Source organism: Barbatula barbatula (genome assembly GCF_947034865.1).
Source record: "Barbatula barbatula genome assembly, chromosome: 16".
In the NCBI taxonomy this organism is placed as follows: Eukaryota; Metazoa; Chordata; class Actinopteri; order Cypriniformes; family Nemacheilidae; genus Barbatula; species Barbatula barbatula.
Genome location: NC_136779.1, coordinates 11,626,647 through 11,643,985, shown reverse-complemented (window position 1 = coordinate 11,643,985; position 17,339 = coordinate 11,626,647). Strand labels below are relative to the sequence as shown.

The following is a 17,339-nucleotide window of genomic DNA, read 5'->3' as shown; positions in this document are numbered from 1 at the left end:
TGAGAAACCTCTGTGACATGAAACAGACAGCATACATTTAGCATTGCTCTGTTAACAAAACCTCGGTCTTAGACGAGAGGTTTTACTTCGGAATTGAGGAGTTGCAAGAACATTTAGTAGTCATGAAGGAGGTGTGGGATCAATCATGATTTATGAGCCCACTCCTAGTGGAAGCATGTAGACTATATGTGACATTGCAGAATAGAATGTGTTGTAAGTTAACTCATGTGCCCAGCAGGCATGCCTAAAGTTTACTAGGTAAGCGTGTACTGCACTGGAGAAAGGGGAAATGTAGATGCAGACCTTTTTTCAAATATACAGTATTTGCATTATTCTGTTACATAAAAGTTGGCATTCTAAATGAAGTATGCAAAGGAAAAACAGAACAGTGAAACAACCCTGAAAAGTCATTATCGCAATAATTAAGCAAATATTACTCAGCTTAACACATTGTAGCTTTTCTTAAGTTGGTTTGGTTTAATGTATAGGATAGTAAACCCCAGTCTTGTCAGAGGGGAGGATCACCGTCAAAGCTTTTTGAAACTGTGTCATTTTGTTGATGGAAGAAGGGCGTGTCCGCTTTAATACAAGTCAGCACTAACATAACCATGCGAGGAATGTCGCTCCAGAACTGTGTGAACCGAGCGGTATGTCTGAACAAACAGCGAGGAACACAAGAGAGATCAAAATGACAGGCGAGAAAAAAATTCCTAAAACAGCCCAGTGCAGGAATTCCACAGGCTGGGAGAGGAGATAACAGCCTCCTCTCACTGCTCTGTGTCCTTTACGTCATACCGCTCCCCCCACCGCGGTCCAGGCACAGCTGGGTCAAGCTTACATTCCGCTCAGGCGTCTCCTGCATGGGAAAGCTGAGACCCGCCACCTGGCAACGGAACAAGGGGAATCACTGACTCTTATTGTCGGCTCTTTTTCTGCTGAGGGAGATCCTGTTGGAAGGTGGTTTGGATCATCTGGTGTGAGAAGTCTTTAAATGTTTCCCCTGTTGCCATCACAGAATAGAAATTGGCAGGTCTACGGCAGACTAAACAGTCACTTACAATACGCTGTAGTATTGTTTCGTATGGAATTTATTACACTATGTTCAGAGAGCGGGAAATACCAGTACAATGCTGATTAGTCATTGCCAAAATAAAACAAGTCAGACATGTCCAGAAAAGCGATTCGGTAGACCTAGATGCCATTCAAGTAACTCAGGTTAGCCCTAGAAAAATTTGCTGAATGCATTGGGGAGCGTGACGAGTCACGTCTGGATAAGGCTTTAGAAGAGCTCTGAGGAACCTGGGTAATGCTCTGTGCAGACAGCTGAGAATGGGATGATGGGATATCATTGTGGAACAGACTCTGAATGCCAAGAGGATGTCGACATGATTCTTCCTTGATATGGCCAAACATCTCTTGGATAATTTTAGACAGTCAGCCAACAAAAAAACATGCTGCCAAAAACATTTAAATAAATATTATATTGATATAAAATATATTCATATTTATAAATATTTCATATCGGTCTATCAATATTCTTAGTAGTAGATAGTATAATTTTACATTTGTCCGAAATCACAGTAGCTTGTTACAGTGTATGTACTTATTCAGTTATTTATACAGATTCCGATGATGACAGAATTTATTTATTTTGCGTTTTAATTCAATTTTTTTTATTTTTTTTAAATCGATTGGTGTTGAAAACTAACTTCATTGTGAAACATGCCAAGTGTATTCCATGCGGTCTTATCCCTGCATAGCCCAATCATTTCAGTTTTTGATACAACCATTACAACCTTACTTTTTCTATTTGACCTTTTCACAAAACCTTTCCTTTTTCACTCGGGGGCCAATTTCACACAAGCTGTTCAAAAGCAAAAACTCAACTGGGGTATGTGACGCAAGTAATTTAGCTATATATGTAGTGAACATTTATTTCAAGTTAAAAAAAATATGACCTGGAATGTATTTGCTTATAATCGTTGACTTCACCTTTCGTACTTTTCCTAGTTTCCCACCATTTAATGCCAGATGGATAATAGCCAAAAAACAGGAAATAAATAGGGAAAGTGCTTACCTGCAACAGGTCATCACTGAGAACTTCCGTTTTCTCTGCTCTGTAAAACAAACAATCAAAAAAAACATTAGATATATGCTCACTGTGCTTACTGAACATTTACATTGATAGTACATTTGCATTTGACACATGCTTTTATCCAAAGCATTGCACAGTACATTCAGGCCTTATGGTAAAATTTTCACAGTAAGTCTTGCCTGGGATTCAAACCCTTGGCGTTGCTATCGCCTATATAAGAGTTGAGGCACACGAGAGCCTGAATAGGACCTCAACTCAGCGCTCAGAAATAATGGTCATACACACTAGAAAAAAAGCCAGTCAAGTTTATCCAACAGCTGACAGTTCTTCCAATGAAACCAACTGTCTGAAATGAGAGCCAAAGGTATTTACTTTCCCAGGCCATTTTAGCAGTTCACTGTCAGCCCGGTGAACAAACAGTTAAGACACTATTAATAGTAAACTAACAGAGGGCTTTGACCATGGCACTGGATTATGTGCTGTCTATCTGAAACTTCAAGAATGTAAGAGGACAACACCAGCCCAGTTCACACAGCTTACTCACACATGACAACAGTCTGACACTCCACTATTTCACAACAATGAATCAAAGACAGGTTTTATGCCCTTACCTTAAAAATACCTTGCTTTTACTCTTACGTCAGTGTTTGTAATGATAATATAATTATAAAGGATTTCACTATGTTTACCTAGATAAACAGCTCTTTGCTTGTCTCCGAGAACCCTTCTAAAACCAGCAGAACAGACCAGACTAACCAGGTTTTGAAGATCGGATAAGGTTGGTTTAAGCTTTTTGGTCAAAAGATCAATATACTGAAGTGTGCAGCCAGAACGGTGAGAATACGTAGATACCCCATTAGATTTATGAACCTTCAAATGGACGTCAGCATTAAAGCTCATATAATAAAACAGGCTTTGGTGATAAATAAATGCTCAGGGCAGCGAACTGGATCTCTCTCACTTTCTGTTGTGGCAACGGTAACATGAAAACGCATGAAGGATGTCATGTGTTAACATGCTAGTCTCAGTTTGTCCGCCATAACTCATAGTATTACATGCACCACAAACATGCATCTCAATTCTTTTTCTAATGGAAGCAAGTTTTTTACAGTTTATTCCCAAATTTGACAGCACCCAAGACATCTTTTACTTGTAATATATTACAAGTTTATTTTCATTACATGATTTAGCTAGTTTTTCCATAAATGCCCACGTATAAAATGAATGAGCCGCATTTGTTTGTTTATTAGCACTAAAACAATGTTATGCAGCTTGAGTTTCAACCATTCAGATAACTTTAGATTAAAAGCATGCCATTTATTTCATTGTCATCTCACTAATGCAGACTAACAGTTAATTATATTAATAAGGCATCACTAATTTAGGTAGGACACATTGCTGAGTCTAAAAAAGCACCTTCCGTCCATGTGCCATGTTACCAACAAATCTCAGCCCCAGTTCTTCCCGCTGCCAGCTGCTTTCAATAAACAAAGGAGGATATGAAGAAAGGTTTACAAGACTGAAACTGATCCAGACAGAACTCTAGATATTAGATCTAGAGATTATATAGTATAAAACAGACCTTAAAATAAATGCTTTCTAATTTTGTGGATGACACTTTACACCCTGAAGAGGAATTAAAAAGGTCTGTGATCCTTGTTTTGTGCCTTGCACGTAAACTGATGTGTACAAGATTGTCTGAATTTAAAATGCAATGCGTTTTCTTGGATTTAAAAGGTACGTTTCAAAGAATTATTGAACAATACGACTTCAGTTTTATTTACTTACAGAAACAGCATCTGCATAACATTTTTTCATAAAAAAATGTTTAGGACAGAAATATTAATATGGAAAGCATATATTTGTACATTTCAACATTTAGATATACTGGTGTGAATAATTCCTGACAAAAAAAGCTCTTAACATCTTTATTTTCATCATATTAAGCTATATATTCAATTTAGCTTAAAAACAGTTGTATAGTTTTGTTTAGGCTCAACCAGATTTAAAAACCGATAAGGCACCATTACAATAATCTTTAAACTGACTTCTTGTTTTCTTGAACAATGTAGACAGACTTTTTTTTACATAATGATCATCTTGCCATTCTCTTCAGTGTGTTGCCCGCAGGCCAATGAAAGACCTCTGCTGCGATCTAACAATAGTTTTGCATTATCAGCAAATCGACAGGTGGTTTTAGCCATCTGAAAATTGCGAGGTAATGTGACATTATACAAGCATGCAGTTAGTTCACCTTCCGGAGTCTTGTTACATACAAAACATTTACATGCAAAAGATCATTCATGCATGCGTCTTGGAGTCGATTTTTTTATTTCATTCATTGAAGTGAAACTTCCTCAGTACAACTTCCTGTTTAAGAAAGAATAAAAAGAGATTTCCTCTGAGGGGCTGAATACCGAACACAGTGTACTGCCTCCTCACAATCACAGGAACCATGGGACCAGTCCTACATCTAACCACCTCACCCCCGGCCCCCCACATCCCACCCTCCAAGAAGTCAAGTCTGTTTACTGCGTCACTCTAAATAATTTATTGTTTGTAAAATAAACTCAGGAAGAAATGAGAATTCCAGAACATATTGTACATGTAAAAGGGTTGTGTTTAAGAGACAATGTTTATGGATAACAACAATGGTCATTTATTTTGTTGTATTATTTAGGAAATGAGAAAGCAAAGTGTTAAATCCACAACCTTGTCTAAATTACCATAACAAACAACAACGCATAATTACAGGTCAAAGCAAACTGTATTTTATTTTCACAAATCACACTTCTACTGTTTATGCTCTGTCAACAGAATAAAAACTGTAGAGCCGGATCTAGCTGCACAATGTAAGGTCAAATGCCTCTGCTAACAGCTCTTTCAGCCCATGGGCATATGTGAATGAATGTTTGAGCCACGGATATGACAGGGTTTTAACCAAATCATTGTGTCATGTCGTTTACTTTTCCTATTATGCTAGAACATCTGAATTGCAATACTATGGATGCAATGTCCTACTTCAGCATTCTTTTACACATTAACTGAAGTGTAACTGTACAATAAAACTATAAATATGTTATTAAGATTAGACACTTGGACGTCTCGTATTTTGTAAAAACACATTGGACTTGTGATGGTGCACTCTTTACAGAGAGAGTTGTTTTGTGAAGCCCAACAAGTTTGATAGCATTTTAAACTTCCGGGTAATCCAAATTTTGAGACAAAATCCCCTTGGTTATCTTCCTTAGAACTGAAAATGAAAGGTAACGCCACAATTGACCTCAGCGTGAACAGAGCAAACTGTTAGCTAGCTAGGTACTAGTATTTCGCATTGCATACGGCCCCATTGTCACAAAGTTAGCCAAAAGTCTCTGGTGGCCGATCGAATTACAGACATTTAAAGGGAATGAGGACATGGATGCTAAAGGTCAGGTTTACCACCAGGTATATGAGGATGGCTGCTAGCAAGCTGTAGTGTGTGGAACTCATGCCAATACATTTAAACTTAATTTAAACCTACTGAAATACTGAAAGTCACCAGATTATGTATCTGTCCAGAAGAAAAATTAATCTACATCAACATCCTATCTGATCTGTGATCACATCTGTCCACAGTAGTTGAGGATGTTAAATACCTTGGAGTACACAAACAGCTTTGAGGAATGCAGTTTGAGGCTTTATGAACAGAGGAGTTAGAATTGATGAGCATGCACATACCACTTCAATGTAGGACACAAAGTGTGAGCGCAAAAGATCCTGTTAGATAGCTGACAAACAGCAAACGAGTAAATTCAACTAGAAAGAGCCAAACAAAATAAATACATTGATGGCATGTAGACACAGAATCTAAGGAGCCTGCTAAAACCAATTGAAACCATCACAGTCTAATGGGTTTTACGGATAGAATTGAATTGTATTGGTTTTAATGAAGACTACACTGGTCTACGTGGGTTGTGATGGATTATATCGGAACCAATGAAACATTATTAAGTCATACTGGAATAGGCCCAAAACACAGTACATGAAAAATGTGATTATTGAGGCTCATATATAGGTACAAGACCATTTGTTAAGCTTTTTTAACAAGGGATGTTCTCGCTGCAACTATAAATCATCGTTATCTTTATTTATCAGCTCATTTATCTTAAGGGATGTCCCATCAAGATGTTGTACTAAATAAACAATAGCAAAGCCACAACTAAACGTATTCACGCAGGCATCCGAGCTGCACTAGTCATTAAAGTTGAGTCTTTGTCTAAACATCTGCGCAAACAGAATAGGCTTCATAACGTCAACAACCAAGTTAACTCTTTAGCTGGTTTTCGTTATACCAAGCGGTAAATCGCAATGATTTGCTCGGTTGGTTATTTGGCTACCGCCTTGGCAACATAACATAACAACAGATCAAACCGTGGATGCTCGTGCCCGTCCACGACCAGAAAGAAACTTTAAATCTATACTTGCCTGCCAACTGTTTGATTGGCGAGCTGTCTCATCCGATTGAACTGTTTCTTCATTGTATCGGCCTCAAAACCCAGCTTTTAAGACGTGGACAGTGTGTTCGTCGATGCCTCATGAGCCGAACGATCCTTGCGAAGTCGCGCGGATAATCACATTAAAATAACCCGGTGAACGGTTAGCTCAAGCAGCTAGAAAACTAGCCCGATCGGTGCGCGAAAAAAACAGTAGAGTGGAAAAAAGTTAGCTCCGGTAAAAGCGGTGCTCGGTTCATGTCACTCCGTGTTGCAACTCTTCTCATATGTGAGCGTGAGTGATGTTTTCCACGTATGCCACAGCCCGTGACATCTACCGGAGACGGTGGAAGCGCATGGCAGCGGGCTGATCGCTTCAACCTCGTCGGTCACTGCGTTTCACGGCTCCAGGCTGATCATGATGGCATTATGTGGATATGTGGGTTGTCTCAAAACGAGTGCGCTGACTCGATGGTTTGCATTTACGAGCGTCGAAGGCGCGTTTCAAGTCAGCTGGTTTGGAAAGCGTCTACGGTGCTGTCTGTGTAGGCAGCTTCTGCAAGTGTTGTTCGCGTAGGCAGCTCGACGGGTTTTGAGACGCAGCCAGGAAGTCTGCGTCGAGTTCTCAACTCATATTACCTACTGCGATAACCGTCTTTTCTATTTATAAAGTCTAGTGTAAGATTTTACATCATATCGGGATGTATATTAATATTAACACGCATACAGATATATATAAATAACTGACCCCATCTAAATTTGACAGTTCGCAAACTTTCTTTTTCAAATGCGGATAGCACTTTCTCAAGTTATACAGTAATAGGCGTCTAAATGACCATTTTTAACTAGCACCATAAGAGGGATACTAATATTCCTTCTTTAGACACGTTTTTATTGCTCCTTTTATATCCCCTTATTAATAAATCTGTGCTAACGGAACATTTCCCGTTATCAGTAGCATGACTGAGGCGCATAGCTTAAAACCGAGAGCAAATATATGAAACATTAAAATGGTATTTGTAAAACAACTGTTTAAAACACGTGCAGCATCAACAAGGGATTGGGAATATCTGAATAACCACCAATGTGAAAATTAGATATAAATGTGAATCACATTTAATGTCATGCGCAGTAAGGTCACGTCGCTCGCAACCCGAGGTGCATTATGGGAACGGCTTTCACCGGAAGTATATGTAAACATGTGATTGTCACCAAGAGAGCTTGTAGAGTGTTCTTTTTGTTGTGCGGCTGCTAATAAAATGAATTTATTACGCATTATTAAATGTGATTGAAACGTATTTAAAGAATCATTTTAATACCCGTGCAGTGAAATGCTGATACACGGCTGCGATTAGCCTGCTCGGTTTAGCTAGCATTTAGCATTGGCGTTTCAAAGAATACAACATGAGTCACTGACGTGCTGTGTTTAACAGCAGTAGTTGTCCAATATTTCTTTCTTTTTTTGCTTTAAACCAGACAGTTTATGGCATCCAAGCAACCATTTGCAGATTCTGACACGGCCGATGAAGCTGTCAGAGCAACATGCGACGATGCATCGATATGCAAAAGGTACCACGACGTACAAACTCACTAAAAAGCGCATTTTCAAAGAACGAATATTTATAGTTTGATTAAATCGTATTATTTGTTACAGTGTTTCATTCATTGCATTATATCACCTGCAATTTATGAGCATTTAAAATACCATCAAATGGGCAAAATATTATTGCTGGAGTTGCTGTAATGATGTCATGAACATCATTTACTATTCATTACATAGTGTGTAATTGCAATTGGTGACATTTTGATTTAATAGATGATCACGGTTTTGGTCAATAGGTTTGCCAGCAGTAAAGGTTACTGGACTGACCTCTACCTTCAGTATTTTGTGAGGCAAACAGGTGAGCGTAAAGCGCCTGAGATCAACAGAGGTAAGCGTTTCTATTCAAATGTCTCCCCCTACTGGACAACGTTTGCCGTTTCGTTTGATGTAAACCTTTTTTTAATGTTGTTTTAGGTTATTACGGTCGCGTTAAAGCGGTTAATAATCTTCTTGATGCTTTTCTGAAGAAGACACGATGTGACTGTCAGGTGGTGAATCTTGGGGCAGGACTGGATACTACTTTTTGGAGATTAAAGGTTTTTCTTGTCGTAGATACTTTTACATATGTAATGTATCATTTTTGGGATCCAACAACAGTGTTAGTTCTGGTTTTATGAGAGATAGGTGTGTTGTTTTCTCATGGAAAAGCCTTTGTGTTTTCAATTTTAGGATGCGAACATTATGCCGAAAAAATACTTTGAAGTTGACTTTCCAATGATTGTTGCCAGAAAAATACACCACATCAAGTAAGGTGTACAGTTTCCCTTATGTTTTTCATTGCATGTTTTACAGTGTTGGGCAAGTTACCTCCAAAATGTAATACATTACAATTACTAGTTACTGCCATTTAAAGTTTTATTACAATATTACTGTCTTTGAGTTGTAGTGCGTTATACTTCTTTTGAGTTACTTTTATCAAAATAACCACAAAATTATAACTTTCCTGCTGAAAAGAACCCATCAAAGAAATTTTAATGGTTCCCATTTAAACTCCACTGGAAACTGGGTTATATTAATACCTTTTGTAGTGTGTTTTGGAGATTATTTGAGTATGATTTAATGGTCTCATCAATAGAACCCAACATATACCAGTAGCAACTTTTGTTTCCATTACAACCAATAAAATTCCAAACATCATAACCATAGAATTTATGTGATAGTTTCTATCGCTTTTTCAGCAGTGTATGCATTCTAAAATGCTAAAATATAGTTCAGTGCTGCTGATTACACATCCAGTGGGGAGCGATGTGTTAATGCGTAATGATTGTGCTCATCAATGTCACTTTTTACTCGGCCGTCCAATCACAGCGCAGGAATGACGGGACAAATACTGCCTCAACCAATCGGCACATACCTGTAGGCTACAACCGTATGTCTGTCTACAATGCCTAAAAACAATGCAGAAATTAATATTTTAGGATTCGAGTCTTAATGTCTGTATCAGATAATATCCCTGGACTACCTCAATATTAAAAAAAGTATTAAACAAACCATCTGCGAAACTAATGCTACCGACAATACTTATGCTACCAAACAATGCCTTGTCAAGCGCCCACAGTCTGCGTTTTCAGATCCATTTGAACAAAAATAAGAGGCACAGAGAAGGCCCTCGCTGTCAGAATCGCAAAAGTAGAGAAACAAACGATCATCTGGTGAATTATGGTAGAGCCCACTATAATGCAACCTATAGCCTGATGACATGGTAATTCGCAGAAGCTCTTTACTTACGTTTGTTTCGTTTCTATTCTTGTAGAATCGGTTGCAGTCATCTTAACCAACGGATTCCAGTAACAAAATAGTATTATTACCATAGCATTTTAATCACTGATTTTTTTTCTCTGCGGATGAAATGTGTTGGAAAATTATTACAAAAATAATTTCGGGGAGGGGAAAAAACATTGTTGTACAGCGCGTTTCTGAGATTGTAACGGGTATTATATTACCCAAATTTTATTAGTAATGCGTTATATTACTGCGTTACAGCAAAAACTAATATATTGCTATAATATTATTACTTTTGTAATGCATAACTCCCAACACAGAGAATCAATTACTCATACCATAGATTTCATGTGTACTGTGTTGTTTAAGCCACATTCTTATAGAGGGTGACAAAGTGTTAACTGATTCGCCATGTCATCCTTCCTAGTGTTTCGAAAGGGAGGGTTGGAGTGAGCAGTTGGTTACAATTCGCAACCTTGTTGCTAGATATTATTGATTGGACTTTTAATATCTGTGATTTGATAAGTAAAAAAAGGTTTTATTACTTCTAGACAGCTGGCCTAGGGCATTTTTAGAAGGCTGTATATTGTCAGTCCCTTTTATGTTACAGTGAGTGATGGATGGACCGCTTCTTTTGATTTCTAGAAAATGTCAAAATATAGACCTCTTAGTTTAAAACAATGTTTTTGTTTTATGATTTTAAACTTACTCAAATATTTGTGTTGGTCTGTGTGTCTTTAATCCAAATTGCACCTGGTTTGAAGGGATAGTTTTTCAATAGGGTCCAAGACCTGTATGTATGAAGGTGTGGAACAACTAGAGAGTGTGTAATTGATGGCAATTTTTTCGGGGGTGAATTATCCTTTTAAAGTTAAATTTGACTCTTTATCGCCATCTCTATTTGAAGCATAAAATTGCAGGTTGCTTTATGTCACGTATGTGTGGATTAAAGTTCGATTGAACGTAAAAATGAAATTTACTTTGAAACCGAACCTGACAGCTCAATTTATGAATTGTAATTCTAAACTTGTTTTTCTTCAGGGTTTACACGGAAATGAGAACGCCGTGGTTTTCAAAAACTTGCACTTTGAAACCCGTTTTCAAAAGTTTGCGTTATCAGTCCCCTAAAACGCAGTGTCTGTGTAAGCGGACAGGAAAATTGCATAAATTGTTTTGCACTTTCACTTGAAAACGGTCTTGTGTAAACAGCCCCTAAATCTGTGTTAGTGAGCACTTCTCCTTTGCCGAGATAATCCATCCACTCCACAGGTGTGGCATGTCAAGATGCTGATTAGACAGCATGATTATTGCACAGTTGTGCCTTAGGCTGGCCATGAAAAAAGCCCACTCTAAAATGTGCAATTTTACTGTATTGGGGGTACGAAATTTTGATGCCACACAAGTCGCAAGTTTTGAGGGAGCGTGCAATTGACATGCAGTAGGAATGTCCACCAGAGCTGTTGCCCATAAATTGAATGTTCATTTATCTAACATAAGCCGTTTCAGAGAATTTGGCAGTACACCCAACCAGCCTCACAACCGCAGATCATGTGTAACCTCACCAGCCCCGGACCTCCACATTCAGCATCTTCTTCTCCAAAAACTTCTGAGACCAGCAACCCGGACAGCTGCTGCAACAATCGGTTTGCATAACCAAAGTATTTTTGCACAAACTGTCAGAAACCGTCTCAGCTCATCTGCATGTCGTCCTCATCGGGGTCTCGACCTGACTGCAGTCCGTCATTCATTCACAACCATCATCTCATGTTGCAGCATGATAATGCACAGCCCCATGTTGCAAGGATCTGTACACAATTCCTGGAAGCTGAAAACATCCCAGTTCTTGCATGGCCATCATACTCACCGGAAATGTCACACATTGAGCATGTTTGGGATGCTCTGGATCGGCGTACACGACAGCGTGTTCCAGTTCCTGCCAATTTCCAGCAACTTTGCACAGCACTTGAAGAGGAGTGGACCAACATTCCACAGGCCACAGTCAATAACCTGATCAACTCTATGCGAAGGAGATGTGTCTCACTGCGTTAGGCAAATGATGGTCACATCAGATACTGACTGGTTTTCACACCCCCCCAATACAGTAAAACTGCACATTTTAGTGCGGCCTTTTATTGTGGCCAGCCTAAGGCACACCTGTGCAATAATCATGCTGTAGAATCAGCATCTTGATATGCCACACCTGTGAGGTGGAGGGAGAAAGGAGAAGTGCTCACTAACACAGATTTAAACACATTTGTGAACAATATTTTAGAGAAATAGGCCTTTTGTTTACATAGAAAAAGTCTTAGATCTTTGAGTTCGGCTCATGAACAATAGGGGCAAAAACAAAAGTGTTGCGTTTATAATTTTGTTAAGGATACTTTTTATTTTCAACCGTATAGCATTATGGATTGCAGGTTAGACTATTAGTATTGCAGTTATATTAAGTAGCAACTGGGTCTTTTGGTGCTAATGTACATACAATAGAGTACGTACATCTACTTTTCCTGTTCCTCAGTCATTGCAGCATTACATTAACTGGACAAAGACCAGGAAACACACGCACTGAACAAAATGTATATCTTGAATGCATTGCAAGTGGCTTTGCATAAATGTGTCTGCCAGATGCATAAATATAAAAACACTCTCTAATGATTTTCTTTCTTTTAACAGGACAAAACCTCCACTGTCAAAACCTTTAATAGAGACTCACTCCACTGATTCACTCCTTCTGGGTAATGCAGTCAAACTGTAATGTTGCATTTGTTTGTTGCTGTTGTATAGTTAATACTACAACCTCTCCTCTGTATGTTGCTTTGATAGATGGCCACAATCTGGACTCGGACAAGTTTTGTATCATCAGTGCTGATCTAAGGGACATTGCAACCCTAGAGGAAAAGCTGAAAAAGTTTCATATAAATCCAGAGTATGTCAAAACCTTGTTTTAATAAAAAAAATTTTTTTATTTAGAATTACGATTTGAAACCATACATTTGAATTCTGTGCATCCTACATAGGGTTTACCCATCCTGTTTGAGTTACTAGCATCTATTGTTTTGTTGTCGTGCATCTCTGTTGATACCCCTGACAACAATAGTACACTTGGGAGCATTCAGAGGTTCCTTAGATGCGTCAATAAGTCCTTGTTTTCTTTGATGTGAACTGATGAGACCTGGAGGAAGTTACCGTTCCAGTAGGTGTATGACATCAATAGCGTCATTTTCAAGGTCCTTCACCTTGAATTTTTTTCTTTCTCACTTTCCTGTTGAGTTAATGTTACGTCCACCCTAACTTGGCGCCTTTGAGTTTGCCAGCTTGCCTGCAAATCCCATCAGTGTCTCAGATTCTAAATAAAACCAGTCTGGACCTCATTGTCTTAGCGTGCAAACCCAATTTCCTACCATGTACTTCAGTATTATGCTACTGGTTTTGTTTTGGCTTACAATAATTTTTTTAATGCATATAAGCAAATCGAATCATGATGTTCCCAATATGTGTAAAAACAGCCCTGTTCTCGCCCCGTTTTGAAACTGATGCCAAATAGCTATTATTTCAAATGGTTGTTCTTTCATGCAGGAAACGTCATTTCGAGTTAAGTTATGTTTAGCTTTCCTTCAAACGGAAGCCATATCAGAAATGAGTCACGGGACACTTTCCCACGATTGATATGAACTGAATTATGAATATCATATCTTGTATCTGCTTCTTTTCACCCAGGTTGCCCACTCTGTTTTTGTCTGAATGTGTGCTGGTGTACATTACCAGTGAGCAGTCATCGAAACTTGTGCGCTGGATTGCAGACACCTTCCCCACTGCCATGTTCATAAACTATGAACAGGTGAGGAGGCACACAGTTTTCCTTATTTATTAGAGTGCTGTAGTCAAATATTAACAACTCTTTATATATGGTCTGCAAATTTAGAGCAAAGCAAAAAATACTGTGCTGCTCAAAAGATCTAGGCACACAAGGAAGTTTCACAAAAACCTTAACTACTTAATTCTTCTGCTTGACTGTTTCGATAAAAATATACATTTTGTATTTCCAAAAAATAGTAAATTTTAAAAATCAATAAATGGATAGCTTCTTATCATTCAGTATATTGATTACTATTGATTTACACAGTTTTTGCATCAGAAATCATTATTCAAGTTGTAATAGACATAATAAAACTATCGTAAACTTATAATTTCATTTTTCCATTTGTGTTATTCTGTTGACTAAAAATGCGAAATAAATCAAAACGTTGCTATATTTTAGCATCTTCAGTGTTGTCATCCTTTTAAGAAATGTTGGCATTCTATCAACTAGTTTATTTTATCTAAGGCATGACCCTTAGTTTTAAACATTTTTGAAGAAGTTCCTATCTATTCTGGGCTCTTACTCAGTGCTTATAAAAGATAATAAATACAAGATTTGTTTTGTAAATATTTGTATATGTTATATATAAATCGTAATGTATTAATTCATAATTTCAACATTTAGGCTTGTACTTTCAGAGCATTCGATATTAAAGCCATAAGCCTTTGAGTGATAGTTCACCCCAAAATGACAATTCTGTCACCATTTACTCACCCTCAAGTTGTATAAAAAAATGTTGCATTTCTTTGTTCTGTTGAACACAAAATAGGATATTTTAAAGAATATAGGAAACTAAACAGTTCTGAGGCACCGTTAACTACCACAGCAGTTTTTCTCTACTGTGGTTGTCTATAGTGCCCCAGAAATGTTTGGTAACAAACATTCTTCCAAATATCTTTTTCAGAACAGTGAAATTTAAGGGCGAACAAATTATGACAGAATGGTTTTATTTTGGGGGGAACTGTCCCTTCAAACTTTGAAATGTATTGTAAGTGTTCAATCCTAACTGTCCATATCACTTCAGGTAAACATGGATGACCGCTTTGGACAAATCATGATCGAGAACCTGCAGAGACGTCAGTGCAATCTGGCTGGGGTGGACTTGTGTCAGTCTCTGGACTCTCAAGTACGACATTCAGGCGTGCCGCTCACTTTCTATCTATTGTTCAGATGTATATAGCACAGACATTCTACAGAACATACCCAACTGTTAAACTGCTGTTACACCCTATACAGTGAAGCTAGTACTATCTCAACATTACACAGGGTATTGCTCACAAGTTGTTTTCCTGCTCGACATACAATAGGTGATCAACATTCAGGAAAACAGCGCTGTTAAGCCTTCAGTCTTTGTTTACTGCAGCAGCTGCCAGAACTGTTTAATCTCGTACTATAATGTACTATCAAGTCTCCCAAGGTTCATTTAGACTTAAGCTGTGAAGACCTTACGTGGACACCTTTGATTTTAAGTACAGTGCAGTGACAAAGTATTTGGCCCCACTTGATGCCCTCTGTTTTTATATCAAATGTTTAAATAAGATTACAAAAATCATAGTTTTTATAATTATTTTCATTATGTAACAGAAAAAAGATGCTTGAAATGTACACAACTTTAGGGGACTAAATGCAGGCAAGATTTACCACAAGCATCTCTTTTGAGTTAAAACTCCACCTAAGTTGACATCAGAAAGAAGTCACCAAAAATGTCTTCAAGTACACAATGCTACAATCAAAGGAAATTACAAAACGGTTGAGAAAAGTGTTTCATATACATCAGTCTAGAAACGGTTACAAAGCGTTTTCTGTTGTTTTGGATTCCAATGAACTGAAGTGCAAGCCTTCAAATCTAAACGGATAAGACTCAGAGCAGTGGTGGACCTTCCCAGAAGTAGCTTGCTGCCCAACATTTTTCCAAATAGGTCAGCGGCACGTCATCTTTTGATTCATTATGATGGAAACCAGATTTTAAGCTCAGATTCAAAATGGGACATTTTGGAAGTCTTCGTATATTTATTTATAATTTTCAGCACGTTGAATACTTATTTTTTTGGGAAGGATGCAGGAGTCCTGATGTGTTCAAGACCGTTTTTAAAGAGACAACCTTGTGATCCATTGTGATGTTTTTTGAATATCTGCATTTAGTTTTTTCAATAGGAAGTAATAGAGAAGATGTAATGGGGCATTACTTTCACTGCAATGTATTTTCTCTACATATCTACCCTTATGGTCATTAAATTAACAAATAGTGCAAAACTTGAGCTCTTTGCTTGAATTTTGCCTCCAGTTTAAGTTGACTGTGTGTTTCAACAGAAAGAAAGATTTTTGTCGACTGGCTGGGAAAGCGTAAACGCACTAAATATGGTGACGGTCTACAGCATGCTTCCTCAGGAAGATGTAGCAAGGTATGCACATCATTGTTTTAATGCTTACCTTTATAACTGTTGGATTTGGCGTGAGAATATTTGCAGTGACCTGTGTAATGTACATTAACAGGATTGAGCGGCTTGAGTTTTTAGATGAGAAGGAACTTCTTCAACAGCTTCTGCAACACTACTGCATCTGCTGGGCTGTAAAAGATCAACTTAATTTAGGTGAGGCTTTCAAAGTCATGTTGTAATGAACGGGGTTTGAGTTTGGTTAATTTTAAACAATTTCACACGTTTTCATGTTTTACAAAACAGTATTTCACTGTATTTAATAATAAACTTCTCTTTTCAGGCCTCACGCAGATCGGGTTTTAAACGCCAGTAGGGACTTTTAAAGTTGCTTTGAGACGACAGGAAATAAGGAATCTAAGGAAAGAAAGGGGAAGTCATTTTTATCTGCTTTTCCATAGTTGAGCCCAATAAAAATAAAGACTACTGGCATCCGCATCTTTTACCTTCTTTTCTCATATCTCCTATGTGATCAGGATATTTTGCTGAAGTGCCATGTTTATCATATTTTGTAAATGTAACACTATAGATGTCATTCAAGAATGCCTTTGATCTTAATTCTGTAATGCAATACCCGACACACATAATGGCAAGTACATTAAAAGTTCATAGGTCATTCAAGTGTATGTCATATTCTTATTGGTGTATTGATACTTACAAATAATTTATTTATAAAAACATTCAGAAAAAAGAAGAGCTATGACCTTTTAGTGTAAAAATACAGTCACTATTTTTTATAATTTACATTATTGACTAAAAAATTAAGAATACTTCAAATATGAGGAATATCTCAAATGCAACTATGGAAATATCTTCGGACTAAATTTGTAAAAGGCCATTTTCTTGGGAATGGCACGTTCTTACCTTGGGATGCTTTTTAAACTGAAGAAGTTCCCATCTATCTTGGACTGCGCTTTCTTTATTATTTAGTCCAAATCATGAATAAATTAATATTTATAGCATTTTTGTTTTGAAATGACAATATATCCAATTTAAACAGTTTTATTTCTTCCACATACTTAATTTGAGACATTTAGAGATATGCCTTTGCATCAATTTTACCAATTTATAAATACAGTTACAGTTTTAGTTACATATATGTATATAAATTATAATTGAGTATTAAAATAAAGTGGTGTTGTGTCTTGGA

The 17,339-nt window shown here is 37.5% G+C and overlaps 2 protein-coding genes across 7 annotated transcripts in view; one reads left to right on the top strand and one right to left on the bottom strand.

The window, feature by feature from the left end:
* Positions 1 to 7,154, bottom strand: part of arhgap17a (Rho GTPase activating protein 17a) — an 18,077-nt gene extending 10,923 nt beyond the window's left edge. For 2 of the 3 annotated variants that reach the window (XM_079476340.1, XM_079476339.1), the window contains exons 1-2: positions 6,563 to 7,134; positions 2,078 to 2,117 (exon numbers count right to left, since the gene is read on the bottom strand). In XM_079476340.1, coding sequence (XP_079332466.1) covers positions 2,078 to 2,117; positions 6,563 to 6,615 — 93 coding nt within the window. In that variant the 5' untranslated portion in view covers positions 6,616 to 7,134. Of the gene's footprint in view, positions 1 to 2,077; positions 2,118 to 6,562 lie in introns of all 3 variants that reach the window. The other variant, XM_079476338.1, reaches the window with a different exon arrangement.
* On the top strand, positions 6,884 to 17,339 carry lcmt1 (leucine carboxyl methyltransferase 1). Of its 4 annotated transcripts, none has more exons than XM_079476345.1 (12): positions 6,884 to 7,009; positions 8,047 to 8,139; positions 8,410 to 8,501; positions 8,588 to 8,709; positions 8,843 to 8,919; positions 12,569 to 12,630; positions 12,719 to 12,821; positions 13,613 to 13,733; positions 14,779 to 14,880; positions 16,065 to 16,156; positions 16,248 to 16,345; positions 16,473 to 17,339. In XM_079476345.1, exons 2-12 carry the CDS (start codon positions 8,054 to 8,056, stop codon positions 16,493 to 16,495), a joined length of 978 nt encoding a protein of 325 aa, XP_079332471.1. In that variant the 5' UTR covers positions 6,884 to 7,009; positions 8,047 to 8,053; the 3' UTR covers positions 16,496 to 17,339. The 4 variants fall into 4 exon arrangements, with proteins under 4 accessions (XP_079332471.1, XP_079332470.1, XP_079332469.1 ...); XM_079476344.1 differs by lacking the exon at positions 6,884 to 7,009 and adding an exon at positions 7,703 to 7,757; XM_079476343.1 differs by lacking the exon at positions 6,884 to 7,009 and adding an exon at positions 7,712 to 7,763.

Bases quoted from the DNA above. Each gene is read 5' to 3' on its own strand.
- lcmt1 (XM_079476345.1), top strand. From the start codon at position 8,054: ATGGCATCCAAGCAACCATTTGCAGATTCTGACACGGCCGATGAAGCT. The intron at 12,822-13,612 runs GTATGTCAAAAC...CTTTTCACCCAG, and splicing joins AAGTTTCATATAAATCCAGA to GTTGCCCACTCTGTTTTTGT. The intron at 16,346-16,472 runs GTGAGGCTTTCA...TTCTCTTTTCAG, and splicing joins AAAAGATCAACTTAATTTAG to GCCTCACGCAGATCGGGTTT.